The 25,636-nt window shown below is 45.2% G+C and overlaps 2 protein-coding genes across 2 annotated transcripts in view; one reads left to right on the forward strand and one right to left on the reverse strand.

Moving 5' to 3' along the window:
* The first annotated feature begins 1,136 nt into the window (after positions 1–1,136).
* LOC139533338 (uncharacterized) overlaps positions 1,137–25,636 on the forward strand; it is a 76,891-nt gene continuing 52,391 nt past the window's right edge. The window contains exons 1-2 of the mRNA XM_071331392.1: positions 1,137–1,224; positions 1,356–1,561. Of these exons, the coding sequence (XP_071187493.1) occupies positions 1,137–1,224; positions 1,356–1,561 (294 nt within the window). The remainder of the gene's footprint in view (positions 1,225–1,355; positions 1,562–25,636) is intronic.
* The window catches only part of LOC139534822 (uncharacterized), a 45,613-nt gene continuing 21,615 nt past the window's right edge, over positions 1,639–25,636 (reverse strand). Inside the window, exon 5 of the mRNA XM_071334277.1 lies at positions 1,639–1,793. Coding sequence (XP_071190378.1) covers positions 1,639–1,793 — 155 coding nt within the window. The remainder of the gene's footprint in view (positions 1,794–25,636) is intronic.

Consider the following 25,636-nt stretch of genomic DNA (forward strand, 5'->3'; position numbering starts at 1 on the left):
TTGCCTTCCTGTGACATCGGGTGCTGTAGGTGTCATGGAGGGCAGGTAGTTTGACCCTGGTGATGCGTTGTGCAGACCGCACCACCCTCTGGAGAGCCTTGCGGTTGAGAGCGGTGCAATTGCAGTACCAGGCTAAGATACAACCCGACAAGGATGCTCTCGATTGTGCATTTGTAAAAGTTTGTAAGGGTTTTGGGTGACAAGCCAAATTTCTTCAGCCCCCTGAGGTTGAAGAGGCGCTGTTGCGCCTTCTTCATCACACTTCTTCATCACACAACGAGTTCACTTACAAATCAGAGCTTGACCACTATAAATAGGCCACAAGTAAACATTTGGTTTGGACAACAATGGTGGCCAATGTTGGACAGAGAGTAAGAGGGGTGAGAACTAGAGGAGGACGAGGAGGATGAAGAGGAGGACGATGAGGAGGAGGAGAAGGAAGAGGTGAAGTAGAACGGGGGAGAAGGAGAGGATGGGGAAACTGCTATTCCCTGCACTCGGAAAAAGCAAAAGTGTTTTTCATTTATACTATCAGTGCGTAGTTGGTGCTTCGTGTGCTTATTGAAATGATGGTTTGTGTGTACTGTACTGACGCAAAAACATTTTTTTTTTAAAGAGTTTGAAAAGTTTTGCATGAATTGTTTGCTTTTGCAAGAGATGTATAATGTTTTGCCGGTTTGGTGTAAGGTTTTGCTGTTAAGTGTGTAGAGTTTTGCAAAAATAGCCTATAGTTTCAAAGATAGTGCCTAAGCAATCAGAAAAAAACTGTAATGCAGGCCGCCATTGTAAATAAGAATTTGTTCTTAACTGACTTGTCCAGTTAAATAAAGGTTAAATAAAAAATACAAATATAATGTTTGTTTTTTTAAAGCATTATCTCTTGCTGCTGTCATTCAGTCTGATGTTTGGAAGACCTTCATCCCTGGAAAAACAGTTAAGTTAGAACGCTTCATTTCTGGAGGGCTTACCACAGTCTACTGCTACTAACTGTGTAAGCTCACAGTTGAACAAGCTCCAATGTTAATGCTAAGTCTTTATGCTTCCTCCAACACAGTTACATTCTATTGGGAGTTCAATAACCTCGGTTTGCTGCGGGGAGGAACGGGAACCTTTTTGTGAGGACCATTTCAGATGCCATGGTGTCAGACGTGGGGATATATTACTGTAGTGAGCGCGATTATGACACCACGACTTTCGGGAATGGCATATTTCTGATTCATGAGGGTAAGTATTTCAGAATTTCAATTACGTGGCCTTGTCAGAATCTTTGTTTATGATAATCTTATAATGAATATTTAATTCGATTTTTTTATTCAGTAGAACCTTTCTGTTTTTATGTGCATTGAACGGTGCAGATATCAGGACCCAGCATGTTGTTCAGCAGGCTGTGTCTGAGACAGTCCAGCCAGGAGACTCTGTGACTCTGAACTGTACAATACACACTGAAACCTGTGCAGGAGAACACAGTGTCTATTGGTTCAGACATGGCTCAGGAGAATCCCATCCAGGAATTATTTACCACCATGGAGACTGGAGTGATCAGTGTGAGAAGAGCCCTGAGGCTGGGTCTCCTACACAGAGTTGTGTCTACAACCTCTCCAAGAGGAACCTCACCCCATCTGATGCTGGGACTTACTACTAGGCAGTGACATCATGCGGGGAGATACTGTTTGGGAACGGGACCACGTTTACTTTGAGGGTGGTGACTTTGCTGCCCAGATGGGAATCCTGGTCCTTCTCTCCATCATAAGAAATGGAGTTCTCCTCTTCTGTCTCATCATTTGCATCCTCCTCTACAACACAAATACATAGATAAAGCAAAGGGCAAAGTCAATAGAGGGGAATATGTCTTCCTAGCATATATTACCTAGCATATTGCTTGTAAGTTTTTTTAATATGCTTTTGCCAAATCCCTGTGTATGCACGAATAAGCATGAATAAATAGCATTGTAAACTGCAATTGTAAAGCTGCCGCGGCCATCCCCCTCTTCAAAGGGGGAGACACTCTAGACCCAAACTGCTACAGACCTATATCTATTCTACCCTGCCTTTCTAAGGTATTTGAAAGCCAAGTTAACAAACAGATTACCGACCATTTCGAATCTCACCGTACCTTCTCCGCTATGCAATCTGGTTTCAGAGCTGGTCATGGGTGCACCTCAGCCACACTCAAGGTCCTAAACGATATCATAATCGCCATCAATAAGAGACATTACTGTGCAGGAGTATTCATCGACCTGGCTAAGGCTTTCGACTCTGTCAATCACAACATTCTTATTGGCAGACTCGACATCCTTGGTTTCTCAATTGATTGGCTCGCTTGGTTCACCAACTACTTCTCAGACAGAGTTCAGTGTGTCAAATTGGAGGTCCTGTTGTCCGGACCTCTGGCAGTCTCTATGGGGGTGCCACAGGGGTCAAGTCTCGGGCCAACTCTCTTCTCTGTATACATCAATGATGTCGCTCTCGCTGCTGTTGATTCTTTGATCCACCTCTACGCAGACGACACCATTCTGTATACCTCTGGCCCTTCGTTGGACACTGTGTTAACTAACCTCCAGATGAGCTTCAATGCCATACAACTCTCCTTCCGTGGCCTCCAACTGCTCTTAAATGCAAGTAAAACTAAATACATGCTCTTCAACCGATCGCTGCCAGCACCTGCCCGCCTGTCCAGCATCACTACTCTGGACGGTTCTGATTTAGAATATGTGACAACTACAAATACCTAGGTTTCTGGTTAGACTGCAAACTCTCCTTCCAGACTCACATAAACATCTCCAATCCAAAATTAAATCTAGAATCGGCTTCCTATTTCGCAAAAAAGCATCCTTCACTCATGCTGCCAAACATACCTTCGTAAAACTGACCATCCTACCGATCCTCGACTTCGGCGATGTCATTTACAAAATAGCCTCCAACACTCTACTCAACAAATTGGATGCAGTCTATCACAGTGCCATCCGTTTTGTCACCAAAGCCCCATATACTACCCACCACTGCGACCTGTAGGCTCTAGTTGGCTGGCCTTTGCTTCATACTCGTTGCCAAACACACTGGCTCCAGGTCATCTACAAGTCTCTGCTAGGTAAAGCCCCGCCTTATCTCAGCTCACTGGTCACCATAGCAGCACCCACCCGTAGCACACGCTCCAGCAGGTATATCTCACTGGTCACCCCCAAAGCCAATTCTTCCTTTGGCCGCCTCTCCTTCCAGTTCTCTGCTGCCAAACTGCAAAAATCTCTGAAGCTGGAGACTCTTACCTCCCTCACTAGCTTTAAGCACCAGCTGTCAGAACAGCTCACATATCACTGCAACTGTACATAGCTCATCTGTAAATAGCCCATCCAATCTACCTCATCCACATACTGTATTTATTTATTTATCTTGCTCCTTTGCACCCCAGTATCTCAACTTGCACATTCATCCTCTGCACATCCTACCATTCCAGTGTTTAATTGCTATATTGTAATTACTTTGCCACCATGGCCTATTCATTGCCTTACCTCTCTTATCCTACCTCATTTGCACATGCTGTATATAGATTTTCCTACTGTATTATTGGTTGTATGTTTGTTAATTCTATGTGTAACTCTGTGTTGTTGTATGTGTCGAACTGCTTTGCTTTATCTTGGCCAGGTCGCAGTTGCAAATGAGAACTTGTTCTCAACTAGCCTACCCTGGTTAAATAAAGGTAAGATAAAATAAAAAGGTGTGCTTTGTACACTTGTTGAATGCTTGAGAATGAAAATGGCCTTGTTTGTTTTCTTTACACACTAATCTTATTGAGCTGCGGGGTCTGGTGTTTCGACCAGATGAACAGATGAAGAGAGGTGTGAAAAGCAAATGTGTGGTTTTGATGCACTGAGTGGTGTGGTGAGAGCTGAATGCCAGACATCCTGTGGCCCAGGTTGCTCATTTTCAATAGGGAGATAATGATGCACAGTGGAAAGTTACTGTTGGTGTCCCTCAGCCCCAACCCCCCAAGTGCTTCACCATCCATAGCATCTGTTGGCAGGCACATTACGACTCTGGTGAAACGTACTATTACTGGGACAAGACTAATCACTACTGAAAAAGAGTAAACAATAAGTAAATTGATAGTAAATATAAATGCATAGGTGCTATGCATTCATTTATTTTATGGCATTTCAATAAGAGAGAGACTCTCCTTCAGAGTGTAACATACAAAGGCCATTTCATCCCCCAGTGATAGTCTACGAGAGCCATGTCATTTTCACCTCAGCAGGTCTCACTCAACACTGAGCTGCTCCTTCCTGTCACAACAGGAAGTGATGTGCTTCTTACTGGCCACTCCTCTACACAAGGCCCCAATATGTTTGAAATTACACAGCATCTCAGAATAGGTGCCTAAGGTCAGACCATATTAACAACAGGAAAGAGAACATTAGATTTATTGTGTAAATTTTAAGAAATATTCATTACAGTGATTATTTTATTAGTGATAAATCCTCTACTGACATTGGCCTTAGCTTGATCTATTTCCTATTTCCTACTAGATGGCCAAGCTGCAAAGTCAAAATGGTCTATGTCATAAACATTTATGAAAACAAAACTGAGCCTTTTGGTCTTAATTTAAAGTTTTAAAATTGGACTTTAATTAGATAAATTGGAGAACTAGGCAGTGCTATTGTAACGGCAGCCTTCCTCCTCTTCACGAGAAGAGAGGGTGTAACAGGGATCGGACCAACACGCAGCGTAGCCAGTGCTCAACATGTTTAATAAAACGAAACTGTGAACACTTACAACGATACAAAATGTGGCAAACCGATACAGCCCTATCTGGTGCAGAGAAAACACAAAGACAGGAAACAACCACCCACAAACCCCAACACAAAACAAGCCACCTATATATGATTCCCAATCAGAGACAACACAAAACACCTGCCTCTGATTGAGAACCATATTAGGCCAAACATAGAAACAGACAAACTAGACACACAACATAGAATGCCCACCCAGCTCACGTCCTGACCAACACTAAAACAAGCAAAACACACAAGAACTATGGTCAGAACGTGACAGCTATTGACTTTGCAACTTGGCCAGATAGTGACTACCCTATTTCCTGGTGGTGTAGATGGTCAGACAGCAGAGGAGAACTGCAATTATTATGATGGAGAGAAGGACCAAGATTCTGATCTGTGAAGAAAAGTCACCACCACCTTCTCCATGTGCATCAAGTGACCTTCTGTTCACCATACTCAACAGAATTTGGACATACATTATGTCCCCCTTTTTTCTCACAGTAACTTTCCATACACAAAGTTCCTCCTCCCCATTAATTGACACATAACAAATACATTCATTATGCAGATAACAAATCAATGAGGTCTAATAGAACCCTTAGTTCAATAGTTTTCTATTAAGCAATTCATGAAAAGGAAAGAAGATCCCCCCCTTTCCAGACAACTCTGACATTTTATTGACCTTGTTGTGTCCTTTAGGTCAAATCCTTTGTGTTTTTTCTCTCTCAGCTTGGCCTGACTTTTTATTGCTTTAAATGTGTGATACAATTTTCTGCTACATTTTCAGATTTTACACAAAAAGTTTAGCATCTTTATGAAAAAGAAAGACAAACTCACTTTCTTTAGATGACTCTGGTATTTCCTCAACTCCGTTGCACCCTGTAACATCAACATTTACTAATGTAAAATAAGAACATTGCTAATACCTGAGAGGAAAAAATTAAGGTCAATTGTCTGCTGTTATTTTTTTCATCTTCTGACAAACATTTCAAATGTATTCCATCAAAAGCAAGATAAATAGTTAAAAACCTTACCTTGAACCTTTAGAAATGTTGTGTTGAAAAAATACCATTTATGTTTTTAGACATACCACAGAAACACAGTCTGAAATCAGATAAATCCACATTTATGATTTTGAGGAAGATCTTAGTATTGTCACTACACATTCCCATATGGTAGCTTTGAAACCCATTGTAGTGCCATCTGAATTAGAGATGCGCATAGATGCAATAAACACAGGCTCTGATCCACTGACTTGTGTAAACCAGACTGTGTATGCTGGAACCGTTGTATCAGGGGGTACCGGTACCGAGTTAATGTGTGGGGGTACAGGTGAGTCGAGGTAATTTGAACATGTAGGTAGGGGTGAAGTGACTATGCAGAGATAATAAACAGCGAGTAGCAGCAGTGTACAAAATAAATGGAGGGGGGTGGGGGGTGGGGGTGTGTCAATGTAAATAGTTTGGTGGCCATTTGATTAATTGTTCAGCAGTCTTATGGCTTAGGGGAGGAAGCTGTTAAGGAGCCTTTTGGTCCTAGACTTGGCGCTCTGGTACCGCTTGCCATGCGGTAGCAGAGAAAACAGTCTATGACTTGGGTGATTAGAGTCTTTACCCATTTTTTGGGCTTTCCTCTGACACCGCCTAGTATATAGTCCCAGTGATGTACTGGGCCGTACGCACTACCCTGTGTAGCGCCTTATGGTCAGATGCCGAGCAGTTGCCATACCAGGCGGTGATGCAAATGGTCAGTATGTTCTCGATGGTGCAGCTGTAAATCTTTTTGAGGATCTGGGGACCCATGCCAAATCTTTTCAGTCTCCTGAGGGGTAAAAGGTGTTGTCATGCCCTCTTCACAACTGTCTTGGTGTGTTTGGACCATGATAGTTCGTTGGTGATGTGGACACCAAGGAACTTGAAACTCTCGACCCGCTCCACTACAGCCCCGTCGATGTTAATGGGGGACTGTTCGGCCCGTCTTTTCCTGTAGTCCACGATCAGCTCCTTTGTCTTGCTCACATTGAGGGAGAGGTTGTTGTCCTGGCACCACACTGCCAGGTCTCTGACCTCCTCCATATAGGCTCATCATTGTTGGTGATCAGGCCTACCACTGTTGTGTCGTCAGCAAACTTATTGGAGTGGAATAAAAGTGGAGATAGGTGACTTACAGTTAAACGCACCACAGGGTTTAACATGTTTGGTGGGGTGTTTCAAGGGTCACCACAAGGCTTCACCCGATCAGGTTTAGTGCTGCTGGTAATACTTTATTTGGATAGTCCCCTACATATGGTCTAAAGATTATCAACTAACTATCAGCTAACCCTAACCCTAACCCTAACTCTAACCCTAACCCTAACCCTAACTCTAACTCTAACTCTAACCCTAACCCTAACCCTAACTCTAACCCTAGCCTGGCTGTAGCCGCAGGAACAGGACATTTGAATTTTTGTGTGGATTATAATTAATGGAGATTTTTGTTGTGGTTGATACATTTTTAGTTTGAGCAAACCAAGTCTGACATTTCAAAGTGGAAATTGCTAACTTTAGTCGAAGCCTTTTTTAACCTTGAATACACTACAAGTTTGCGTTGCCTGTAATAACAGGGTGATCCAATTAATATCCTACATCTGCACAGCTACAATGGTAGACAGGCCTTATTGCTCTGATCAAGGCAAGCAGGTCTGTCTGGGAGTCAGAGCTACTAACTCATAATGTCAGGTCATCTCTGGCCCCAGCCGTGTAGTTCCTGTTACCTCAAACTGTGGTTGATGCACTTGTCACCTTTCCAATGTCAGTTAGTCCATGAAGACGGAATGGCGCCAGAGGGGATGGCTGCCGTTTTATGGGCTCTTAACCAACTGTGCTTTTTTGTTCGTTTTTTTGTGTTTGTAACTTATTTTTTAAACTTCTTTTGTACATAATGCCACTTATGACCGAACATAACTTATGACTACCGACCCATAGCACTCACGTCTGCCATGAAATGCTTTCAAAGGCTGGTCATGGCTCACATCAACACCATTATCCCAGAAACCCTAGACCCACTCCAATTTGCATACCGCCCAAACAGATCCACAGATGATGCAATCTCTATTGCACTCCACACTGCCCTTTCACACCTGGACAAAAGGAACACCTATGTGAGAATGCTATTCATTGACTACAGCTCAGTGTTCAACACCATAGTACCCTCAAAGCTCATCACTAAGCTAAGGACCCTGGGACTAAACAGCTCCCTCTGCAACTGGATCCTGGACTTCCTGACTGGCCGCCCCCAGGTGGTAAGGGCAGCTAACACATCTGCCACTGATCCTCAACACAGGGGCCCCTCAGGGGTATGTGCTCAGCCCCCTCCTGTACTCCCTGTTCACCCATGACTGCATGGCCAAGCACGACTCCAACACCATCATTAAGTTTTGCTGACGATACAACATTGGTAGGCCTGATCACTGACAATGCATGGCAAGTGGTACCAGAGTGCCAAGTTTAGGTCAAAAAGCCTTCTTAACAGCTTCAACCCCCAAGCCATAAGATTCTTGAACAGTTAATCAAATGGCTACCCAGACTATTTGCATTGTCTTCACCCCACCCTGCATTTCTACTCTGCTGATACTCTCTGTTTATTATCCATGCATAGCCACTTTACCTCTACCTACATGTACATATTACCTCAATTACCTCGACTAACCAGTGCCCCCGCACATTGACTCCATACCGGAACCCCCTGTATATAGAATCGCTACTGTTATTTTATTGTTGCTCCTTAATTATTTGTTATATATATTCTATCTTCTTTCTTTTTTTTTCTTTCTTAAAACTGCATTGTTGGTTAAGGGCTTGTATGTAAGCATTTCACTGTAAGGTCTACACCTGTTGCATTTGGCGCATGTGACAAATACAATTTGATTTGATTTATTTGTGTTTCAGGTTTGGTCCCGCTTTAAGTCTCTCAGTCTCAGACCGTAGTTGTACGTAGTAGGATAAATTGTCACCCTCCAGTGCTCCAATATTTCAACGGGTGTGTGACACACAGAATGAAGTTTAGCAAAAGCCTGACCTTCATTTTCAAAGGAGGACAGATCTTTTTGTCTTAACATCCCACTCCCCTTTAAGCTATACTATTGGTGAACTACAAACCACTGCTCCTGCCAATCACAAGAGTTCCTAAGTTTAGTGATATACTTGGTGCAGTCAGAAGAGTGCCCCCTATCTGGTAACCACCACCAAATCTAGACAATAGTTACCCACCTCAGGGGTCCTCCTGCCCAATAGAATTATTAAACCCAACCATGCTGGGTGTCATCGCTGTGAAAACAGATTTTGATTTTGAATAATTACTAACTGTCATCCAGACCATTCATCTGAAAGGTTATTACTTTGAAATTGACAAAAATATGTTTGACCAACTGGTCTGTTGAAATTATATTTGATGAATTCTGAGTATTTTTCAATTTTATGATCATGATAAATTATAGTCTACAACTAAAATATCTTATCATTCTATCTCTCAAGGGTTTTTCTTTATTTTTTTACTATTTTCAACATTTGTTAAACAAGTCTAAATCTATTTTATATTTGAGATTCTTCAAATAGCCACCCTTTGCCTTGATGACACCTTTGCACACTCTTGGCATTCTCTCAATCAGGGTGGCTATTTGAAGGATTTCCCACATATGCTGAGCACTTGTTGGTTGCTTTTCCTTCACTCTGTGGTCCGACTCATCCCAAACCATCTCAATTTGGTTGAGGTCAGGGGATTGTGGAGGCCAGGTCACTCCATCACTCTCCTTCTTAGTGAAATAGCCCTTACACAGCTTGGAGGTGTGTTGGGTCATGGTCCTGTTGAAAAACAAATGATATTCCAACTAAGCCCAAACCAGATGGGATGGCATATCGCTGCAGAATGCTGTGGTAGCCATGCTGGTAAATCACAGTGTCACCAGCAAATCACCCCCACATCATAACACCTTCTCCTCCATGCTTTACGGTGAGAAATACACATGCGGAGATCATCTGTTCACCAACACAGCGTCTCACAAAGACACGGCGGTTGGAACCAAAAATCTCCAATTTGGACTCCAGACCAAAGGACAATTTCCACTTGTCTAATGTCCATTGCTTGTGTTTCTTGGCCCAAGAAAGTCTCTTCTTATTATTGGTGTCCTTTGGTAGTGGTTTCTTTGGCCACGAAGGCCTGATTCACGCAGTCTCCTCTGAACAGTTGATGTTGAGATGTGTCTGTTACTTGAACTCTGTGAAGCATTTATTTGGGCTGCAATTTCTGAGGCTGGTAACTCTAATGAACTTAACCTCTGCAGCAGAGGTAACTCTGGGTCTTTCATTCCTGTGGCGGTCCTCATGAGAGCCAGTTTCATCAGAGCGCTTGATGGTTTTTGCGATTGTTCTTTACATTTTCCAAATTGACTGACCTTTACGTCTTAAAGTAATAATAGACTATAATTTCTCTTTGCTTATTTGAGCTGTTCTTTCCATAATATGGACTTGGTCTTTTACCAAATAGGGCTATCTTCTGTATACCCCCTACCTTGTCACAACATAACTGATTGGCTCAAATGCATTAAGAAGGAAAGAAAGTCCACAAATTAACTTTTAAGAAGGAACACTTGATAATTGAAATTCATTCCAGGTGACTACATCATGAAGCTGGTTGTGAGAATGCCAAGAGTGTGCAAAGCTGTCATCAAGGCAAAGGGTGACTATTTGAAGAAATTCAAATATAAAACACTTTTTTGGTTACTAAATGATTCCATATGTGTAATTTCATAGTTCTGAGGTCTTCACTTTATTCTACAATGAAGAAAATAGTATAAATTAAGAAAAACCCTTGAATGAGTCAGTGTTCTAAAACTTTTGACCAGTAGTTTTCATGTGGGTAGAGTTAAAGTGACTATGCATAGATAATAAACAGAGAGTAGCAGCAGCGTAAAAGTGTGTGTGTGTGGGGGGGGGGGGCAATACAAATAGTCTAGATAGCCATTTGATTAGCTGTTCAGGAGTCTTACGGCTTGGGGGTAGAAGCTGTTAAGACGTTTTTTGGACCTAGACTTGGCGCTCCGGTACCGCTTGCCGTGCGGTAGCAGAGAGAACAGTCTACGACTAGGGTGGCAGGAGTATTTTACCATTTTTTGGGTCTTCCTTTGACACCACCTGGTGTAGAGGTCCTGGATGGCAGGAAGCTTGGCCCCAGTGATGTACTTTTTACGGATGCCAAATCTTTTCAGTCTCCTGAGGGGGAATAGGCTTTGTCGTGCCCTCTTCACGACTGTCTTTGTCATGTTTTGTCTTTGATCATCATGTCTTGTCCCTGTGCTTCCCTCTGCTGGTCTTATTAGGTTCTTTCCCTCTTTCTATCCCTCTCTCTCCTCCTCCCTCTCTCCCTCTCCCGCTCTCTCTCTCTATCGTTCCGTTCCTGCTCCCAGCTGTTTCTCATTCTCCTAACGACCTCATTTACTCTTTCACACCTGTCCCCTATTTTGCCCTCTGATTAGAGTCCCTATTTCTCCCTCTGTTTTCCGCTTCTGTCCTTGTCGGATTCTTGTTTGATGTTTGCTGTTCTGTGTCCTTGTTCCGCCCTGTCGTGTTTTTGCCTTCTTCAGATGCTGCGTGTGAGCAGGTGTCTATGTCAGCTACGGCCTGTGCCTTCCTGAAGCGACCTGCAGTCTGTGGTCGCGTCTCCAGTCGTTCCTCTCTACTGACGAGAGGATTTCAGTTTCCTGTTTTGGATAGGTGTCTATGTCAGCTACGGCCTGTGCCTTCCTGAAGCGACCTGCAGTCTGTGGTCGCGTCTCCAGTCGTTCCTCTCTACTGACGAGAGGATTTCAGTTTCCTGTTTTGGATTAACCCTTGATAATATCCAGGAGAATCATTGTTTGTTTAAGACTGGAATAAAGACTCTGTTTCTATTACGTCGCTTTTGGGTCCTCATTCACCAGCATAACAGAAGAATCCGACCAAGAATGGACCCAGCGACTACGGATTCTCGCAACACTGCCGTCGAGATCCAGGGAGCAATGCTCGGCAGACACGAGCAGGAATTGTCTGCTGCTCGTCATGCCGTTGAGACCCTGGCCGCTCACGTCTCCGATCTCTCAGGACAGTTTCAGAGTCTTCGTCTCGTGCCACCAGCTACTTCCTGGTCTTCCGAGTCTCCGGAACCTAGGGTTAATAACCCACCATGTTACTCTGGGCAGCCCACTGAGTGTCGCTCCTTTCTCACCCAGTGTGATATTGTGTTCTCTCTCCAGCCCAACACATACTCAAGAGAGAGAGCTCGGATCGCTTACGTCATATCACTCCTTACTGGTCGGGCTCGGGAGTGGGGCACAGCTATCTGGGAGGCAAGGGCAGAGTGTTCTAACGTTTATCAGAACTTTAAAGAGGAGATGATACGGGTTTTTGATCGTTCAGTTTTTGGGAAGGAGGCTTCCAGGGCCCTGGCTTCCCTATGTCAAGGTGATCGATCCATAACGGATTACTCTATAGAGTTTCGCACTCTTGCTGCATCCAGTGACTGGAACGAGCCGGCGTTGCTCGCTCGTTTTCTGGAGGGACTCCACGCTGAGGTTAAGGATGAGATTCTCTCCCGGGAGGTTCCTTCCAGCGTGGACTCTTTGATTGCACTCGCCATCCGCATAGAACGACGGGTAGATCTTCGTCACCGAGCTCGTGGAAGAGAGCTCGCGTTAACGGTGTTTCCCCTCTCCGCATCTCAACCATCTCCTCCCATCGGCTCAGAGACTGAGCCCATGCAGCTGGGAGGTATTCGCATCTCGACTAAGGAGAGGGAACGGAGAATCACCAACCGCCTTTGCCTCTATTGCGGTTCTGCTGGACATTTTGTCATGTCATGTCCAGTAAAAGCCAGAGCTCATCAGTAAGCGGAGGGCTACTGGTGAGCGCTACTACTCAGGTCTCTCCATCAAGATCCTGTACTACCTTGTCGGTCCATCTACGCTGGACCGGTTCGGCTGCTTCCTGCAGTGCCTTGATAGACTCTGGGGCTGAGGGTTGTTTTATGGACGAAGCATGGGCTCGGAAACATGACATTCCTCTCAGACAGTTAGGGAAGCCCACGCCCATGTTCGCCTTAGATGGTAGTCCTCTCCCCAGTATCAGATGTGAGACACTACCTTTAACCCTCACAGTATCTGGTAACCACAGTGAGACCATTTCCTTTTTGATTTTTCGTTCACCTTTTACACCTGTTGTTTTGGGTCATCCCTGGCTAGTATGTCATAATCCTTCTATTAATTGGTCTAGTAATTCTATCCTATCCTGGAACGTTTCTTGTCATGTGAAGTGTTTAATGTCTGCTATCCCTCCTGTTTCTTCTGTCCCCTCTACTCAGGAGGAACCTGGTGATTTGACAGGAGTGCCGGAGGAATATCATGATCTACGCACGGTCTTCAGTCGGTCCAGAGCCAACTCTCTTCCTCCTCACCGGTCGTATGATTGTTGTATTGATCTCCTTCCGGGGACCACTCCCCCTCGGGGTAGACTATACTCTCTGTCGGCTCCCGAACGTAAGGCTCTCGAGGATTATCTGTCTGTTTCTCTCGACGCCGGTACCGTGGTGCCTTCTTCCTCTCCCGCCGGAGCGGGGTTTTTCTTTGTTAAGAAGAAGGACGGTACTCTGCGCCCCTGCGTGGATTATCGAGGGCTGAATGACATAACGGTTAAGAATCGTTATCCGCTTCCCCTTATGTCGTCAGCCTTCGAGATTCTGCAGGGAGCCAGGTTCTTTACTAAGTTGGACCTTCGTAACGCTTACCATCTCGTACGCATCAGAGAGGGGGACGAGTGGAAGACGGCGTTTAACACTCCGTTAGGGCATTTTGAATACCGGGTTCTGCCGTTCGGTCTCGCTAATGCTCCAGCTGTCTTTCAGGCATTAGTTAATGATGTACTGAGAGACATGCTGAACATCTTTGTTTTCGTTTACCTTGACGATATCCTGATTTTTTCACCGTCACTCGAGATTCATGTTCAGCACGTTCGACGTGTACTCCAGCGCCTTTTAGAGAATTGTCTCTACGTGAAGGCTGAGAAGTGCGCCTTTCATGTCTCCTCTGTCACTTTTCTCGGTTCTGTTATTTCCGCTGAAGGCATTCAGATGGATCCCGCTAAGGTCCAGGCTGTCAGCGATTGGCCCGTTCCTAAGTCACGTGTCGAGTTGCAGCGCTTTCTCGGTTTCGCTAATTTCTATCGGCGTTTCATTCGTAATTTCGGTCAAGTGGCTGCCCCTCTCACAGCTCTGACTTCTGTCAAGACTTGCTTTAAGTGGTCCGGTTCCGCCCAGGGAGCTTTTGATCTCCTCAAGAAGCGTTTTACATCCGCCCCTATCCTTGTTACTCCTGACGTCACTAAACAATTCATTGTCGAGGTTGACGCTTCAGAGGTGGGCGTGGGAGCCATTCTGTCCCAGCGCTTCCAGTCTGACGATAGGGTCCATCCTTGCGCTTACTTTTCTCATCGCCTGTCGCCATCGGAACGCAACTATGATGTGGGTAACCGCGAACTGCTCGCCATCCGCTTAGCCATAGGCGAATGGCGACAGTGGTTGGAGGGGGCGACCGTCCCTTTTGTCGTTTGGACTGACCATAAGAACCTTGAGTACATCCGTTCTGCCAAACGACTTAATGCACGTCAAGCTCGTTGGGCGTTGTTTTTCGCTCGTTTCGAGTTCGTGATTTCCTATCGCCCGGGAAATAAGAACACCAAGCCTGATGCCTTATCCCGTCTCTTTAGTTCTTCTGTGGCTTCTACCGACCCCGAGGGGATTCTCCCTGAAGGGCGTGTTGTCGGGTTGACTGTCTGGGGAATTGAGAGACAGGTAAAGCAAGCACTCACTCACACTGCGTCGCCGCGCGCTTGTCCTAGTAACCTGTTCGTTCCTGTCTCTACTCGTCTGGCTGTTCTTCAGTGGGCTCATTCTGCCAAGTTAGCTGGCCACCCCGGCGTTCGGGGTACGCTTGCTTCTATTCGCCAGCGGTTTTGGTGGCCTACTCAGGAGCGGGACACGCGCCGTTTCGTGGCTGCTTGTTCGGACTGCGCGCAGACTAAGTCAGGTAACTCTCCTCCTGCCGGTCGTCTCAGACCGCTTCCCATTCCTTCTCGACCATGGTCTCACATCGCCTTAGACTTTATTACCGGTCTGCCTTCGTCTGCTGGGAAGACTGTGATTCTTACGGTTATCGATAGGTTCTCTAAGGCGGCACATTTCATTCCCCTCGCTAAGCTTCCTTCCGCTAAGGAGACGGCACAAATCATCATTGAGAATGTGTTCAGAATTCATGGTCTCCCGTTAGACGCCGTTTCAGACAGAGGCCCGCAATTCACGTCACAGTTTTGGAGGGAGTTCTGTCGTTTGATTGGTGCTTCCGTCAGTCTCTCTTCCGGGTTTCATCCCCAGTCTAACGGTCAAGCAGAAAGGGCCAATCAGTCGATTGGTCGCATATTACGCAGCCTTTCGTTTCGAAACCCTGCGTCTTGGGCAGAACAGCTCCCCTGGGCTGAGTACGCTCACAACTCGCTTCCTTCGTCTGCTACCGGGCTATCTCCGTTTCAGAGTAGTCTTGGGTACCAGCCTCCTCTGTTCTCGTCCCAGCTCGCCGAGTCCAGCGTTCCCTCCGCTCAGGCTTTTGTCCAACGTTGTGAGCGCACCTGGAGGAGGGTCAGGTCTGCACTTTGCCGTTACAGGGCGCAGACTGTGAGAGCCGCCAATAAACGTAGGATTAAGAGTCCTAGGTATTGTCGCGGTCAGAGAGTGTGGCTTTCCACTCGTAACCTTCCCCTTACGACAGCTTCTCGCAAGTTGACTCCGCGGTTCATTGGTCCGTTCCGTGTCTCTCAGGTCGTCAATCCTGTCGCTGTGCGACTGCTTCTTCCGCGACATCTTCGTCGCGTCCACCCTGTCTTCCATGTCTCTTGTGTCAAGCCTTTTCTTCGCGCCCCCGTTCGTCTTCCCTCCCCCCCCCCCCGTCCTTGTCGAGGGCGCACCTATTTACAAGGTACGGAAGATCATGGACATGCGTTCTCGGGGACGTGGTCACCAGTACTTAGTGGATTGGGAGGGTTACGGTCCTGAGGAGAGGAGTTGGGTTCCATCTCGGGACGTGCTGGACCGTTCGTTGATTGATGATTTCCTTCGTTGCCGCCAGGGTTCCTCCTCGAGTGCGCCAGGAGGCGCTCGGTGAGTGGGGGGGTACTGTCATGTTTTGTCTTTGATCATCATGTCTTGTCCCTGTGCTTCCCTCTGCTGGTCTTATTAGGTTCTTTCCCTCTTTCTATCCCTCTCTCTCCTCCTCCCTCTCTCCCTCTCCCGCTCTCTCTCTCTATCGTTCCGTTCCTGCTCCCAGCTGTTTCTCATTCTCCTAACGACCTCATTTACTCTTTCACACCTGTCCCCTATTTTGCCCTCTGATTAGAGTCCCTATTTCTCCCTCTGTTTTCCGCTTCTGTCCTTGTCGGATTCTTGTTTGATGTTTGCTGTTCTGTGTCCTTGTTCCGCCCTGTCGTGTTTTTGCCTTCTTCAGATGCTGCGTGTGAGCAGGTGTCTATGTCAGCTACGGCCTGTGCCTTCCTGAAGCGACCTGCAGTCTGTGGTCGCGTCTCCAGTCGTTCCTCTCTACTGACGAGAGGATTTCAGTTTCCTGTTTTGGATAGGTGTCTATGTCAGCTACGGCCTGTGCCTTCCTGAAGCGACCTGCAGTCTGTGGTCGCGTCTCCAGTCGTTCCTCTCTACTGACGAGAGGATTTCAGTTTCCTGTTTTGGATTAACCCTTGATAATATCCAGGAGAATCATTGTTTGTTTAAGACTGGAATAAAGACTCTGTTTCTATTACGTCGCTTTTGGGTCCTCATTCACCAGCATAACAGTCTTGGTGTGTTTGGACCTTGATAGTTTGTTGGTGATGTGGACACCAAGGAACTTGAAGCTCTCAACCTGCTCCACTACAGCCCCATCGATGAGAATGGGGACATACTCGGTCCTCCTTTTGCTGTAGTCCACAGTCATCTCCTTTGTCTTGATCACGTTGAGGGAGATGTTGTTGTCCTTGCACCACACGACCAGGTCTCGGACCTCCTCCCAATAGGCTGTCTCATCATTGTCGGTGATCAGGCCTACCACTGTTTGTGTCATCGGCAAAATGAATGATGGTGTTGGAGTCGTGCCTGGCCGTGCAGTCATGAGTGAACAAGGAGTACAGGAGGGGGCTGTGCACGCACCCATGAGGTGCCCCTGTGTTGAGAATCAGCGTGGTGAACGTGTTGTTACCTACCCTTACCACCCGGGGGCGGCCATCAGGAAGTCCAGGATCCAGTTGCAAAGGGAGGTGTTTAGTCCCAGAGTCCTTAGCTTAGTGATGAGCTTTGAGAGCACTATGGTGTTGAATGCTGAGCTGTAGTCAATAAATAGCATTCTCACATAGGTGTTCCCTTTGTCAAGGTGGGAAAGGGTAGTGTGGAGTGTAATAGAACTTGCATCATCTGTGGATCTGTTTGGGCGGTATGCAAATTGTAGGGTTTCTGGGATAATTGTGTTGATGTGAGCCATGACCAGCCTTTCAAAGCACTTCATGGCTACAGACGTGAGTGCTACGGGTCGGTAGTCATTTAGGCAGGTTACCTTAGTGTTCTTGGCACAGGGACTATGGTGGTCTGCTTGAAACATGTTGGTATTACAGACTCATTCAGAGACAGGTTGAACATGTCAGTGAAGACACTTGCCAGTTGGTCAGCGCATGCTTCGAGTACACGTCCTGGTAATCTGTCTGGCCCTGCAGTCTTGTGAATGTTGACTTGTTTAAAGGTCTTACTCACATCGGCTACGGAGTCACACAGTCGTCTGGAACAGCTGATGCTCTCATGCATGTTTCAGTGTTACTTGCCTTGAAGCGAGCATATAAGTAATTTAGCTTGTCTGGTAGGCCCGTGTCACTGGGCAGCTCACGGCTGTTCTTCCCTTTGTAGTCTGTAATAGTTTGCAAGCACTGCCACATCCGATGAGCGTCAGAGCTGGTGTAGTATGATTAAATCTTAGTCCTGTTTAGACGCTTTGCCTTTTTGATGGTTCATCGGAGGGCATAGCGGTATTTCTTATAAGCTTCCGGGTTAGAGTTCCGCTCCTTGAAAGCGGCAGTTCTAGTCTTTAGCTCAATGCGGATGTTGCCTGTAATCCATGGCTTCTGGTTGGGGTATGTACGTACAGTCACTGTGGGGACGACGTCATCGACGCACTTTTTGATGAAGGCAGTGACTGATGTGGTGTACTCCTCAATGACATCGGAAGAATCCTGGAACATATTCCAGTCTGTGCTCTCAAAACAGTCCTGTAGCTTAGCATCTGCTTCATCTGACAACTTTTTTATTTACCGAGTCACTGGTACTTTCTGCTTTAGTTTTTGCTTGTATGCTGGAATCAGGAGGATAGAGTTATGGTCAGATTTGCCAAATGGAGTGCGAGGGAGAGTTTTGTACACGTCTCTGTGTGTGGAGTAAAGGTGGTCTACATTTTTTCCCCTCTGGTTGCACATTTAACATGCTAGTAGAAATGAGGTATAACGGATTTAAGTTTCCCTGCATTAAAGTCCCCGACCACTAGGAGCACCACCTTTGGATGAGCATCTTCCTGTTTCCTAATGGACGTATACAGCTCATTGAGTGCGGTCTTAGTGCCAGCATCGGTTTGTGGTGGTAATTATACAGCTACGATGAATGTAGATGAAAACTCTCCTGGTAAATAGTGTGGTATTCAGCTTATCATTAGATACTATACGACAGGCGAGCAAAACCTTGAGACTTCCTTAGATTTCGTGCACCAGCTGTTGTTTACAAATATACATAGACCGCCGCTCCTTGTCTTACCAGAGGCGGCTGTTCTATCCTGCTGAAAAGGTGTAAAACCTGCCAGCTCTATGTTATTTATGTCGTCGTTTGGCCACGACTTGGTGTAACAGGATATACATGCTTGTAGGATATACATGCTTGTAGTTCATCTACTTTATTATCCAATGATTGTACGTTGGCTAACCCGGCAATTCAGTTAATAACACATTTTTATTTAAAATGACAGCCTACCAAAAGGCAAAATAACTCCCGCGGGGAAGGGGACTGGGATTAAAAATAAAGGACAAATTACACATCACGACAAGAGAGACACCACAGCGCTACATCAAGAGAGACCTAAGACAATAACATAGCATGGTAGCAACACATGACAACACAGCATGGTAGCATCACCACATGACAACAACATGGTAGCAACACAGCATGGCAGCAGCACAACATGGTAGCAGCACAAAGCATGGTACAAACATTATTGTGCACGGACAACAGCACCAAGGCAAGAAGGTAGAGATAACAATACATCCCGCAAATCAGCCACAACTGTAAGTAAAGTCCATGATTGAGTCTTTGAATGAAGAGATTGAGATAAAACTGACCAGTTTGAGTGTTTTTTGCAACTCGTTCCAGTCGCTTGCTGCAGCGAACTGAAAAGAGGAGCGACCCAGGGATGTGTGTGGTTTGGGGACCTTTAACAGATTGTGACTGGTAGAACGGTTGTTGTACAGTGGGGCAAAAAAGTATTTAGTCAGCCACCAATTGTGCAAGTTCTCCCACTTAAAAAGATGAGAGAGGCCTGTACTTTTCATCATAGGTACACTTCAACTATGACAGACAAAATGAGAAAAAAAATTCCAGAAAATCACATTGTAGGATTTTTAATGAATTTATTTGCAAATTATGGTGGAAAATAAGTATTTGGTCAATAACAAAAGTTTATCTCAATACTTTGTTATATACCCTTTGTTGGCAATGACAGAGGTCAAACGTTTTCTGTAAGTCTTCACAAGGTTTTCACACACTGTTGCTGGTATTTTGGCCCATTCCTCCATGCAGATCTCCTCTACAGCAGTGATGTTTTGGGGCTGTTGCTGGGCAACACGGACTTTCAACTCCCTCCAAAGATTTTCTATGGGGTTGAGATCTGGAGACTGGCTAGGCCACTCCAGGACCTTGAAATGCTTCTTACGAAGCCACTCCTTCATTGCCCGGGCGGTGTGTTTGGGATCATTGTCATGCTGAAAGACCCAGCCACGTTTCATCTTCAATGCCCTTGCTGATGGAAGGAGGTTTTCACTCAAAATCTCACGATACATGGCCCCATTCATTCTTTCCTTTACACGGATCAGTCGTCCTGGTCCCTTTGCAGAAAAACAGCCCCAAAGCATGATGTTTCCACTCCCATGCTTCACAGTAGGTATGGTGTTCTTTGGATGCAACTCAGCATTCTTTGTCCTCCAAACATGACGAGTTGAGTTTTTACCAAAAAGTTATATTTTGGTTTCATCTGACCATATGACATTCTCCCAATCTTCTTCTGGATCATCCAAATGCTCTCTAGCAAACTTCAGACGGGCCTGGACATGTACTGGCTTAAGCAGGGGGACACGTCTGGCACTGCAGGATTTGAGTCCCTGGCGGCGTAGTGTGTTACTGATGGTAGGCTTTGTTACTTTGGTCCCAGCTCTCTGCAGGTCATTCACTAGGTCCCCCCGTGTGGTTCTGGGATTTTTGCTCACCGTTCTTGTGATCATTTTGACCCCACGGGGTGAGATCTTGCGTGGAGCCCCAGATCGAGGGAGATTATCAGTGGTCTTGTATGTCTTCCATTTCCTAATAATTGCTCCCACAGTTGATTTCTTCAAACCAAGCTGCTTACCTATTGCAGATTCAGTCTTCCCAGCCTGGTGCAGGTCTACAATTTTGTTTCTGGTGTCCTTTGACAGCTCTTTGGTCTTGGCCATAGTGGAGTTTGGAGTGTGACTGTTTGAGGTTGTGGACAGGTGTCTTTTATACTGATAACAAGTTCAAACAGGTGCCATTAATACAGGTAACGAGTGGAGGACAGAGGAGCCTCTTAAAGAAGAAGTTAAAGGTCTGTGAGAGCCAGAAATCTTGCTTGTTTGTAGGTGACCAAATACTTATTTTCCACCATAATTTGCAAATAAATTCATTAAAAATCCTACAATGTGATTTTCTGGATTTTTTTTCTCATTTTGTCTGTCATAGTTGAAGTGTACCTATGATGAAAATTACAGGCTTCTCTCATCTTTTTAAGTGGGAGAACTTGCACAATTGGTGGCTGACTAAATACTTTTTTGCCCCACTGTATGTGGAGGATAAGGGCTGCAGTAAGTATCTCAGATTGGGGGGAGTGAGGCCTAAGAGGGTTTTATAAATAAGCAGTGGGTCTTGTGACGGTTATACAGAGATGACCAGCTTACAGAGGAGTATGGAGTTCAGTGATGTCTCCTATAAGGAGCACTGGTGTCAAATCTGATGGCCGAATGTTAAATAACATCTCACCCTTACCTGATGATCTATAAACTACATCTCCATAATATAGCATGGGTAGTATGGTCATCTGAATCAGGGTTAGTTTGGCAGCTGGTGAAAGAGGAGCGATTACGATAGGAAACCAAGTCTAGATTCAACCTTAGCCTGTAGCTTTGATATGTGCTGAGAGAAGGACAGTGTATCGTCTAGCCATACTCCCAAGTACTTGTATGAGCTGACTACCTCAATTTCTAAACCCTCAGAGTCAATAAAAAGTCAATAAAAATAGTAGCACAACTTTGCTTAGAATCAAGGGCAATGGTAACATAATTTAGGACCTTTAAGGTTGCAGTGACACATCCATAACCTGAGCGGAAACCAGATTGCATACCAGAGAGAATACTATAGACATCAAGAAAGCCAGTCAGTTGATTTTTGACAAGATTTTCCAACACTTTTGATAAACAGGGCAAAATGTTAGGATCATCTTGATCTCCCCCTTTAAATAAAGGACGGACCGTGGCTGCCATGAAACCGAGAAAGGATCTAAACCTCACCCAGATGTTGTTTTGGTGTCAAGTTTAAGGACCTCCTTTAGCACCTCAGACTCAGTGACTGCCTGCAGGGAGAAACCTTGTAGCGGGGCAGGGGAAAAAGAGGGAGGATCATCAGGCCAGCAGCATACCACCCTGCATACCACTGCTGGCTTGCTTCTGAAGCTAAGCAGGGTTGGTCCTGGTCAGTCCCTGGATGGGAGACCAGGTGCTGCTGGAAGTGGTGTTGGAGGGCCAGTAGGAGGCACTCTTTCCTCTGGTCTAAACAAAGATCCCAATGCCCCAGGGCAGTGATTGGGGACACTGCTCTGTGTAGGGTGCCGTCTTTCGGATGGGACGTTAAACGGGTGTCCTGACTCTCTGAGGTCATTAAAGATCCCATGGCACTTATCGTAAGAGTAGGGGTGTTAACCCCGGTGTCCTGGCTAAATTCCCAATCTGGCCCTCAACCATCACGGTCACCTAATAATCCCCAGTTTACAATTGGCTCATTCATCCCCCTCCTCTCCCCTGTAACTATTCCCCAGGTCGTTGCTGCAAATGAGAATGTGTTCTCAGTCAACTTACCTGGTAAAATAACGGTAAAAAAAAAAAAGGGCTAGTCGCGTTAGAAGGGATGGGAGATTTAAATGTGCATCACATGGCAGCAAGATCATATTGTATAGCAATTTCATCAGGTAACATGAATACAAAGCCTGTGAGAGGTGGTTAGAATAGGATGGGAGGCCAAGAGTCCGTGTAACCAATAGAGAGTCAGAGTCCCGAGTGTGGGAACAAACATAGTCTGTCCCACGGTTGGGTAAACAGGCAAGTTCATAGTCAACAAAGCATGCAGGAGTCATGAGGCAAATAGCATTAAGCACAAGAAAAAATATATAATGACTTGGGGCTAGACATTGTAAGTTCAAAGAGTCACTCGCTCCAACAAGATAACTTGAGAGAGTAGCTCTCTGTTTATTTAACCTTTATTTAACTAGGCAAGTCAGTTAAGAACAAATTCTTATCTTCAATGATGGCCTAGGAACAGTGGGTTAACTGCCTTGTTCAGGGGTAGAACAACAGATTTTTACCTTGTCAGCTCAGGGAGTTTGATCTTTGGTCTTATCTTCAATGATGGCCTAGGAACAGTGGGTTAACTGCCTTGTTCAGGGGTAGAACAACAAATTTTTACCTTGTCAGCTCAGGGAGTTTGATCTTGCAACCTTTCGGTTACAAGTCCACCGCTCTAACCACTAGGCTACCTGCCGACTCTATGAGTCCAGTAGGCTATAAAAGTACGAGATAAAATAAATAAATAGTAGGCCTATACTGGCCATTCTGTGTGTAGATCTATTCTGATCTGTCTGGTTGTGAATCAGAGAACACCTCTTCATTCAATCTGAGATCATAGTGAGGGATTTCATTGGTTGGGGGCGTGGTACTTGGTATTGGACAGCAATGTCAATTTACAGAAAGCTGAACTGACACTTTTAAAGGCGATTTATGTGGAATGTCTAAAGAGAAATGTTTAAATTTATGTGCACGTCAAAGTAAGTGACCTACAGTTAAACACACCACAAGGTTGAACATGTTTGCGGAAGCGTTTGGGTTCGGTTGAGTTCATAGGTGACCACAAGACTTCAGCCTATCAGAGTTAGTGCTGGTTATGCATTATTTGGATAGTCCCCTACAGATGGTTTTAGATGTTCAACTAACTATCCACTTACCCTAAAGCGATTCCATAACCCCTAACCCCAGCCCTAACCCAAGACCTAACCTAACCATAACCCTAACCCTTGCCTGGCTGTAGCTACAGCCACAAAAGTAGACAGATCTTTTCAGAAACAGGCCTTTTGGCTCATGATCAGAGCCTTCAGATAAGTCTGGGTGTCAGAGCTACTAACCAATAATATCAGGCCATCACTGGCTCCAGCCTTCACGTTCCTGTCACCTCACTCTGTGGTTGAGGCACTGTAAACTTTTATATTGTCAATTAGACCACGAAGAACAAACTGCAGGATATGGGCGTTAGCTGACACTTATAGAGGACCCCAATCAGGCCTGTGGATCATCACTCCATTCATGTAAGACCGCTAACCCCCTGACTCTCACTCTCATCTGACATACATAACGACCAGTATACGCATGATGGGGCTCTATCTACAGAGGAGGGCAATGACAAAACTCTGCCTGGCCAACTCTCAGTTATTTGCAGCAGGTAGAGCCAGCTGTATTAACGCAAACTTACTATTGAAACAAAAGGGAGGATCATGCCTATGTATTTAAGATGTAAATATATTCTTTCTGACAATACACTTTGTATCTACTGTATTTTACAGTATAGTACCTGAACTAGATGGAGTTCGAGAGCTTCGATGAACATTTTATTGCTCTAGAAAAGGTGCAGATTCCAGGACCCAGCATCTTATTCAACAGCCTGTGACTGAGTAAGTCCAGGCAGTGGAGTGATACAGTATATTTTATTATTTTAAAAGGTGACTTTGATGGGAATCCTTATCCTTCTCTCCATCATAATAACTGGAGTTCTCCTCTGCTGTCTGACCATCTTCATCATCCTCATCCTCATCTACACCACCAGGAAACAGAACGTCAGTAGATTATATGTAATATGTTACTTGCTTTTGCCATATCCCTGTGTATGCAGCTATTGTATGCGAACATGAATACATATCACTGTGCACATTGATACTGATTGAAGTTGCTACAGTATGTATTAAGCGCATTGGCCAGAGGTGCCAGAGGTTATCATGAAGGAAAATAGTTGTTTATTTCACGTAAAGTGACAGAGAATCTGGACGTTGTAGTCTTGTTGAATGCTTCGGGGATGGGAAATCCTTTTAGCTTGTTTATATTCTTCACATTCTTTTCACATCTAACCGAGGGGCATTGGTCTGGTGTTTATCGTCCAGATGGACAGATGAAGAGAGGTGTAGTGCTGGGTGCTCGTCTTAAGCAGAGAACGAGAATGATGCATTAGGGCTAACGCAGTGGAAAGTTACAAGTTACAGCGGATCAGTGTCTCTGTCTCACATCACCGGTATTGTCGAATGCCTCTCAAACCACCCACACATTTACACTTGGTGGAAAAGTGACCAGGGTCCGGTTTCCCTAAAGCATCTTAAGGCTAAATTCATCATTAGAAACACAGGATCTTTTGGTTCTAACTATTAACTTTGCCTTAAGATGCCTTTGGGAACCCGTACACTGGTTCTTTTGGATCTGGGTTGAGCAGGCATAGTAAAGTACAGGCAGACAACAGTTTCAACAAACAACACTTGTTAATAGGGAATAGCGGTGGTCACACCTTCCCTTTCATTGTTGTTTTCTAAAGTTCCAAATCACAAACAAATAACAAAAATGAAGAAAAAAAACGAAAAACAGAAAGGGACACAGGAAGTGGTGAAGCCCAGAAAACATATTCTCTCTTTAGTACCATTGCTTCAACTGAAAGTCCTCTGTATGATCTCAACCAACAGCATGCACTCTCAGCCAACAAAAGGGATCCACCATGCCCCTGGACTGCCTCAATTCCTGTGGGCGGCCGTACCTCAAACAAACAGAAACAGGGGTTAAAAGGGATATTTAGTAAGGCAATCAGTCACACCTGTGACACACACCTAAATATTTTGCCAATTTTTAAAAAAGAGATTCAAAGATTAGATGCTTCACCAACCACACTCGGTTGGCAGGTGGACAGTAAATCTGGCAAAACATACTCAGAGAGAGAGAGAGAGCGACAGAGAAAGAGACACAATAGCCATCTCATCGCTCAGTCTATGAGAGGCCCAGTGATGTTCACCTCAGCAGGTTTCACTCTACACTGAGCTACTTCTTCCTCTCACTCAAACCACAGGAAGTGATGTGTTCCTCCCTTGCCCCTCCTCTAACTCAGACCCCAATCATATTCTCCTTAAAAGGTGCTTCTCGAAATAGGGGTCTGTGATCAGTACA

Source organism: Salvelinus alpinus, chromosome 11 (genome assembly GCF_045679555.1).
Source record: "Salvelinus alpinus chromosome 11, SLU_Salpinus.1, whole genome shotgun sequence".
Lineage (NCBI taxonomy): Eukaryota > Metazoa > Chordata > Actinopteri > Salmoniformes > Salmonidae > Salvelinus > Salvelinus alpinus.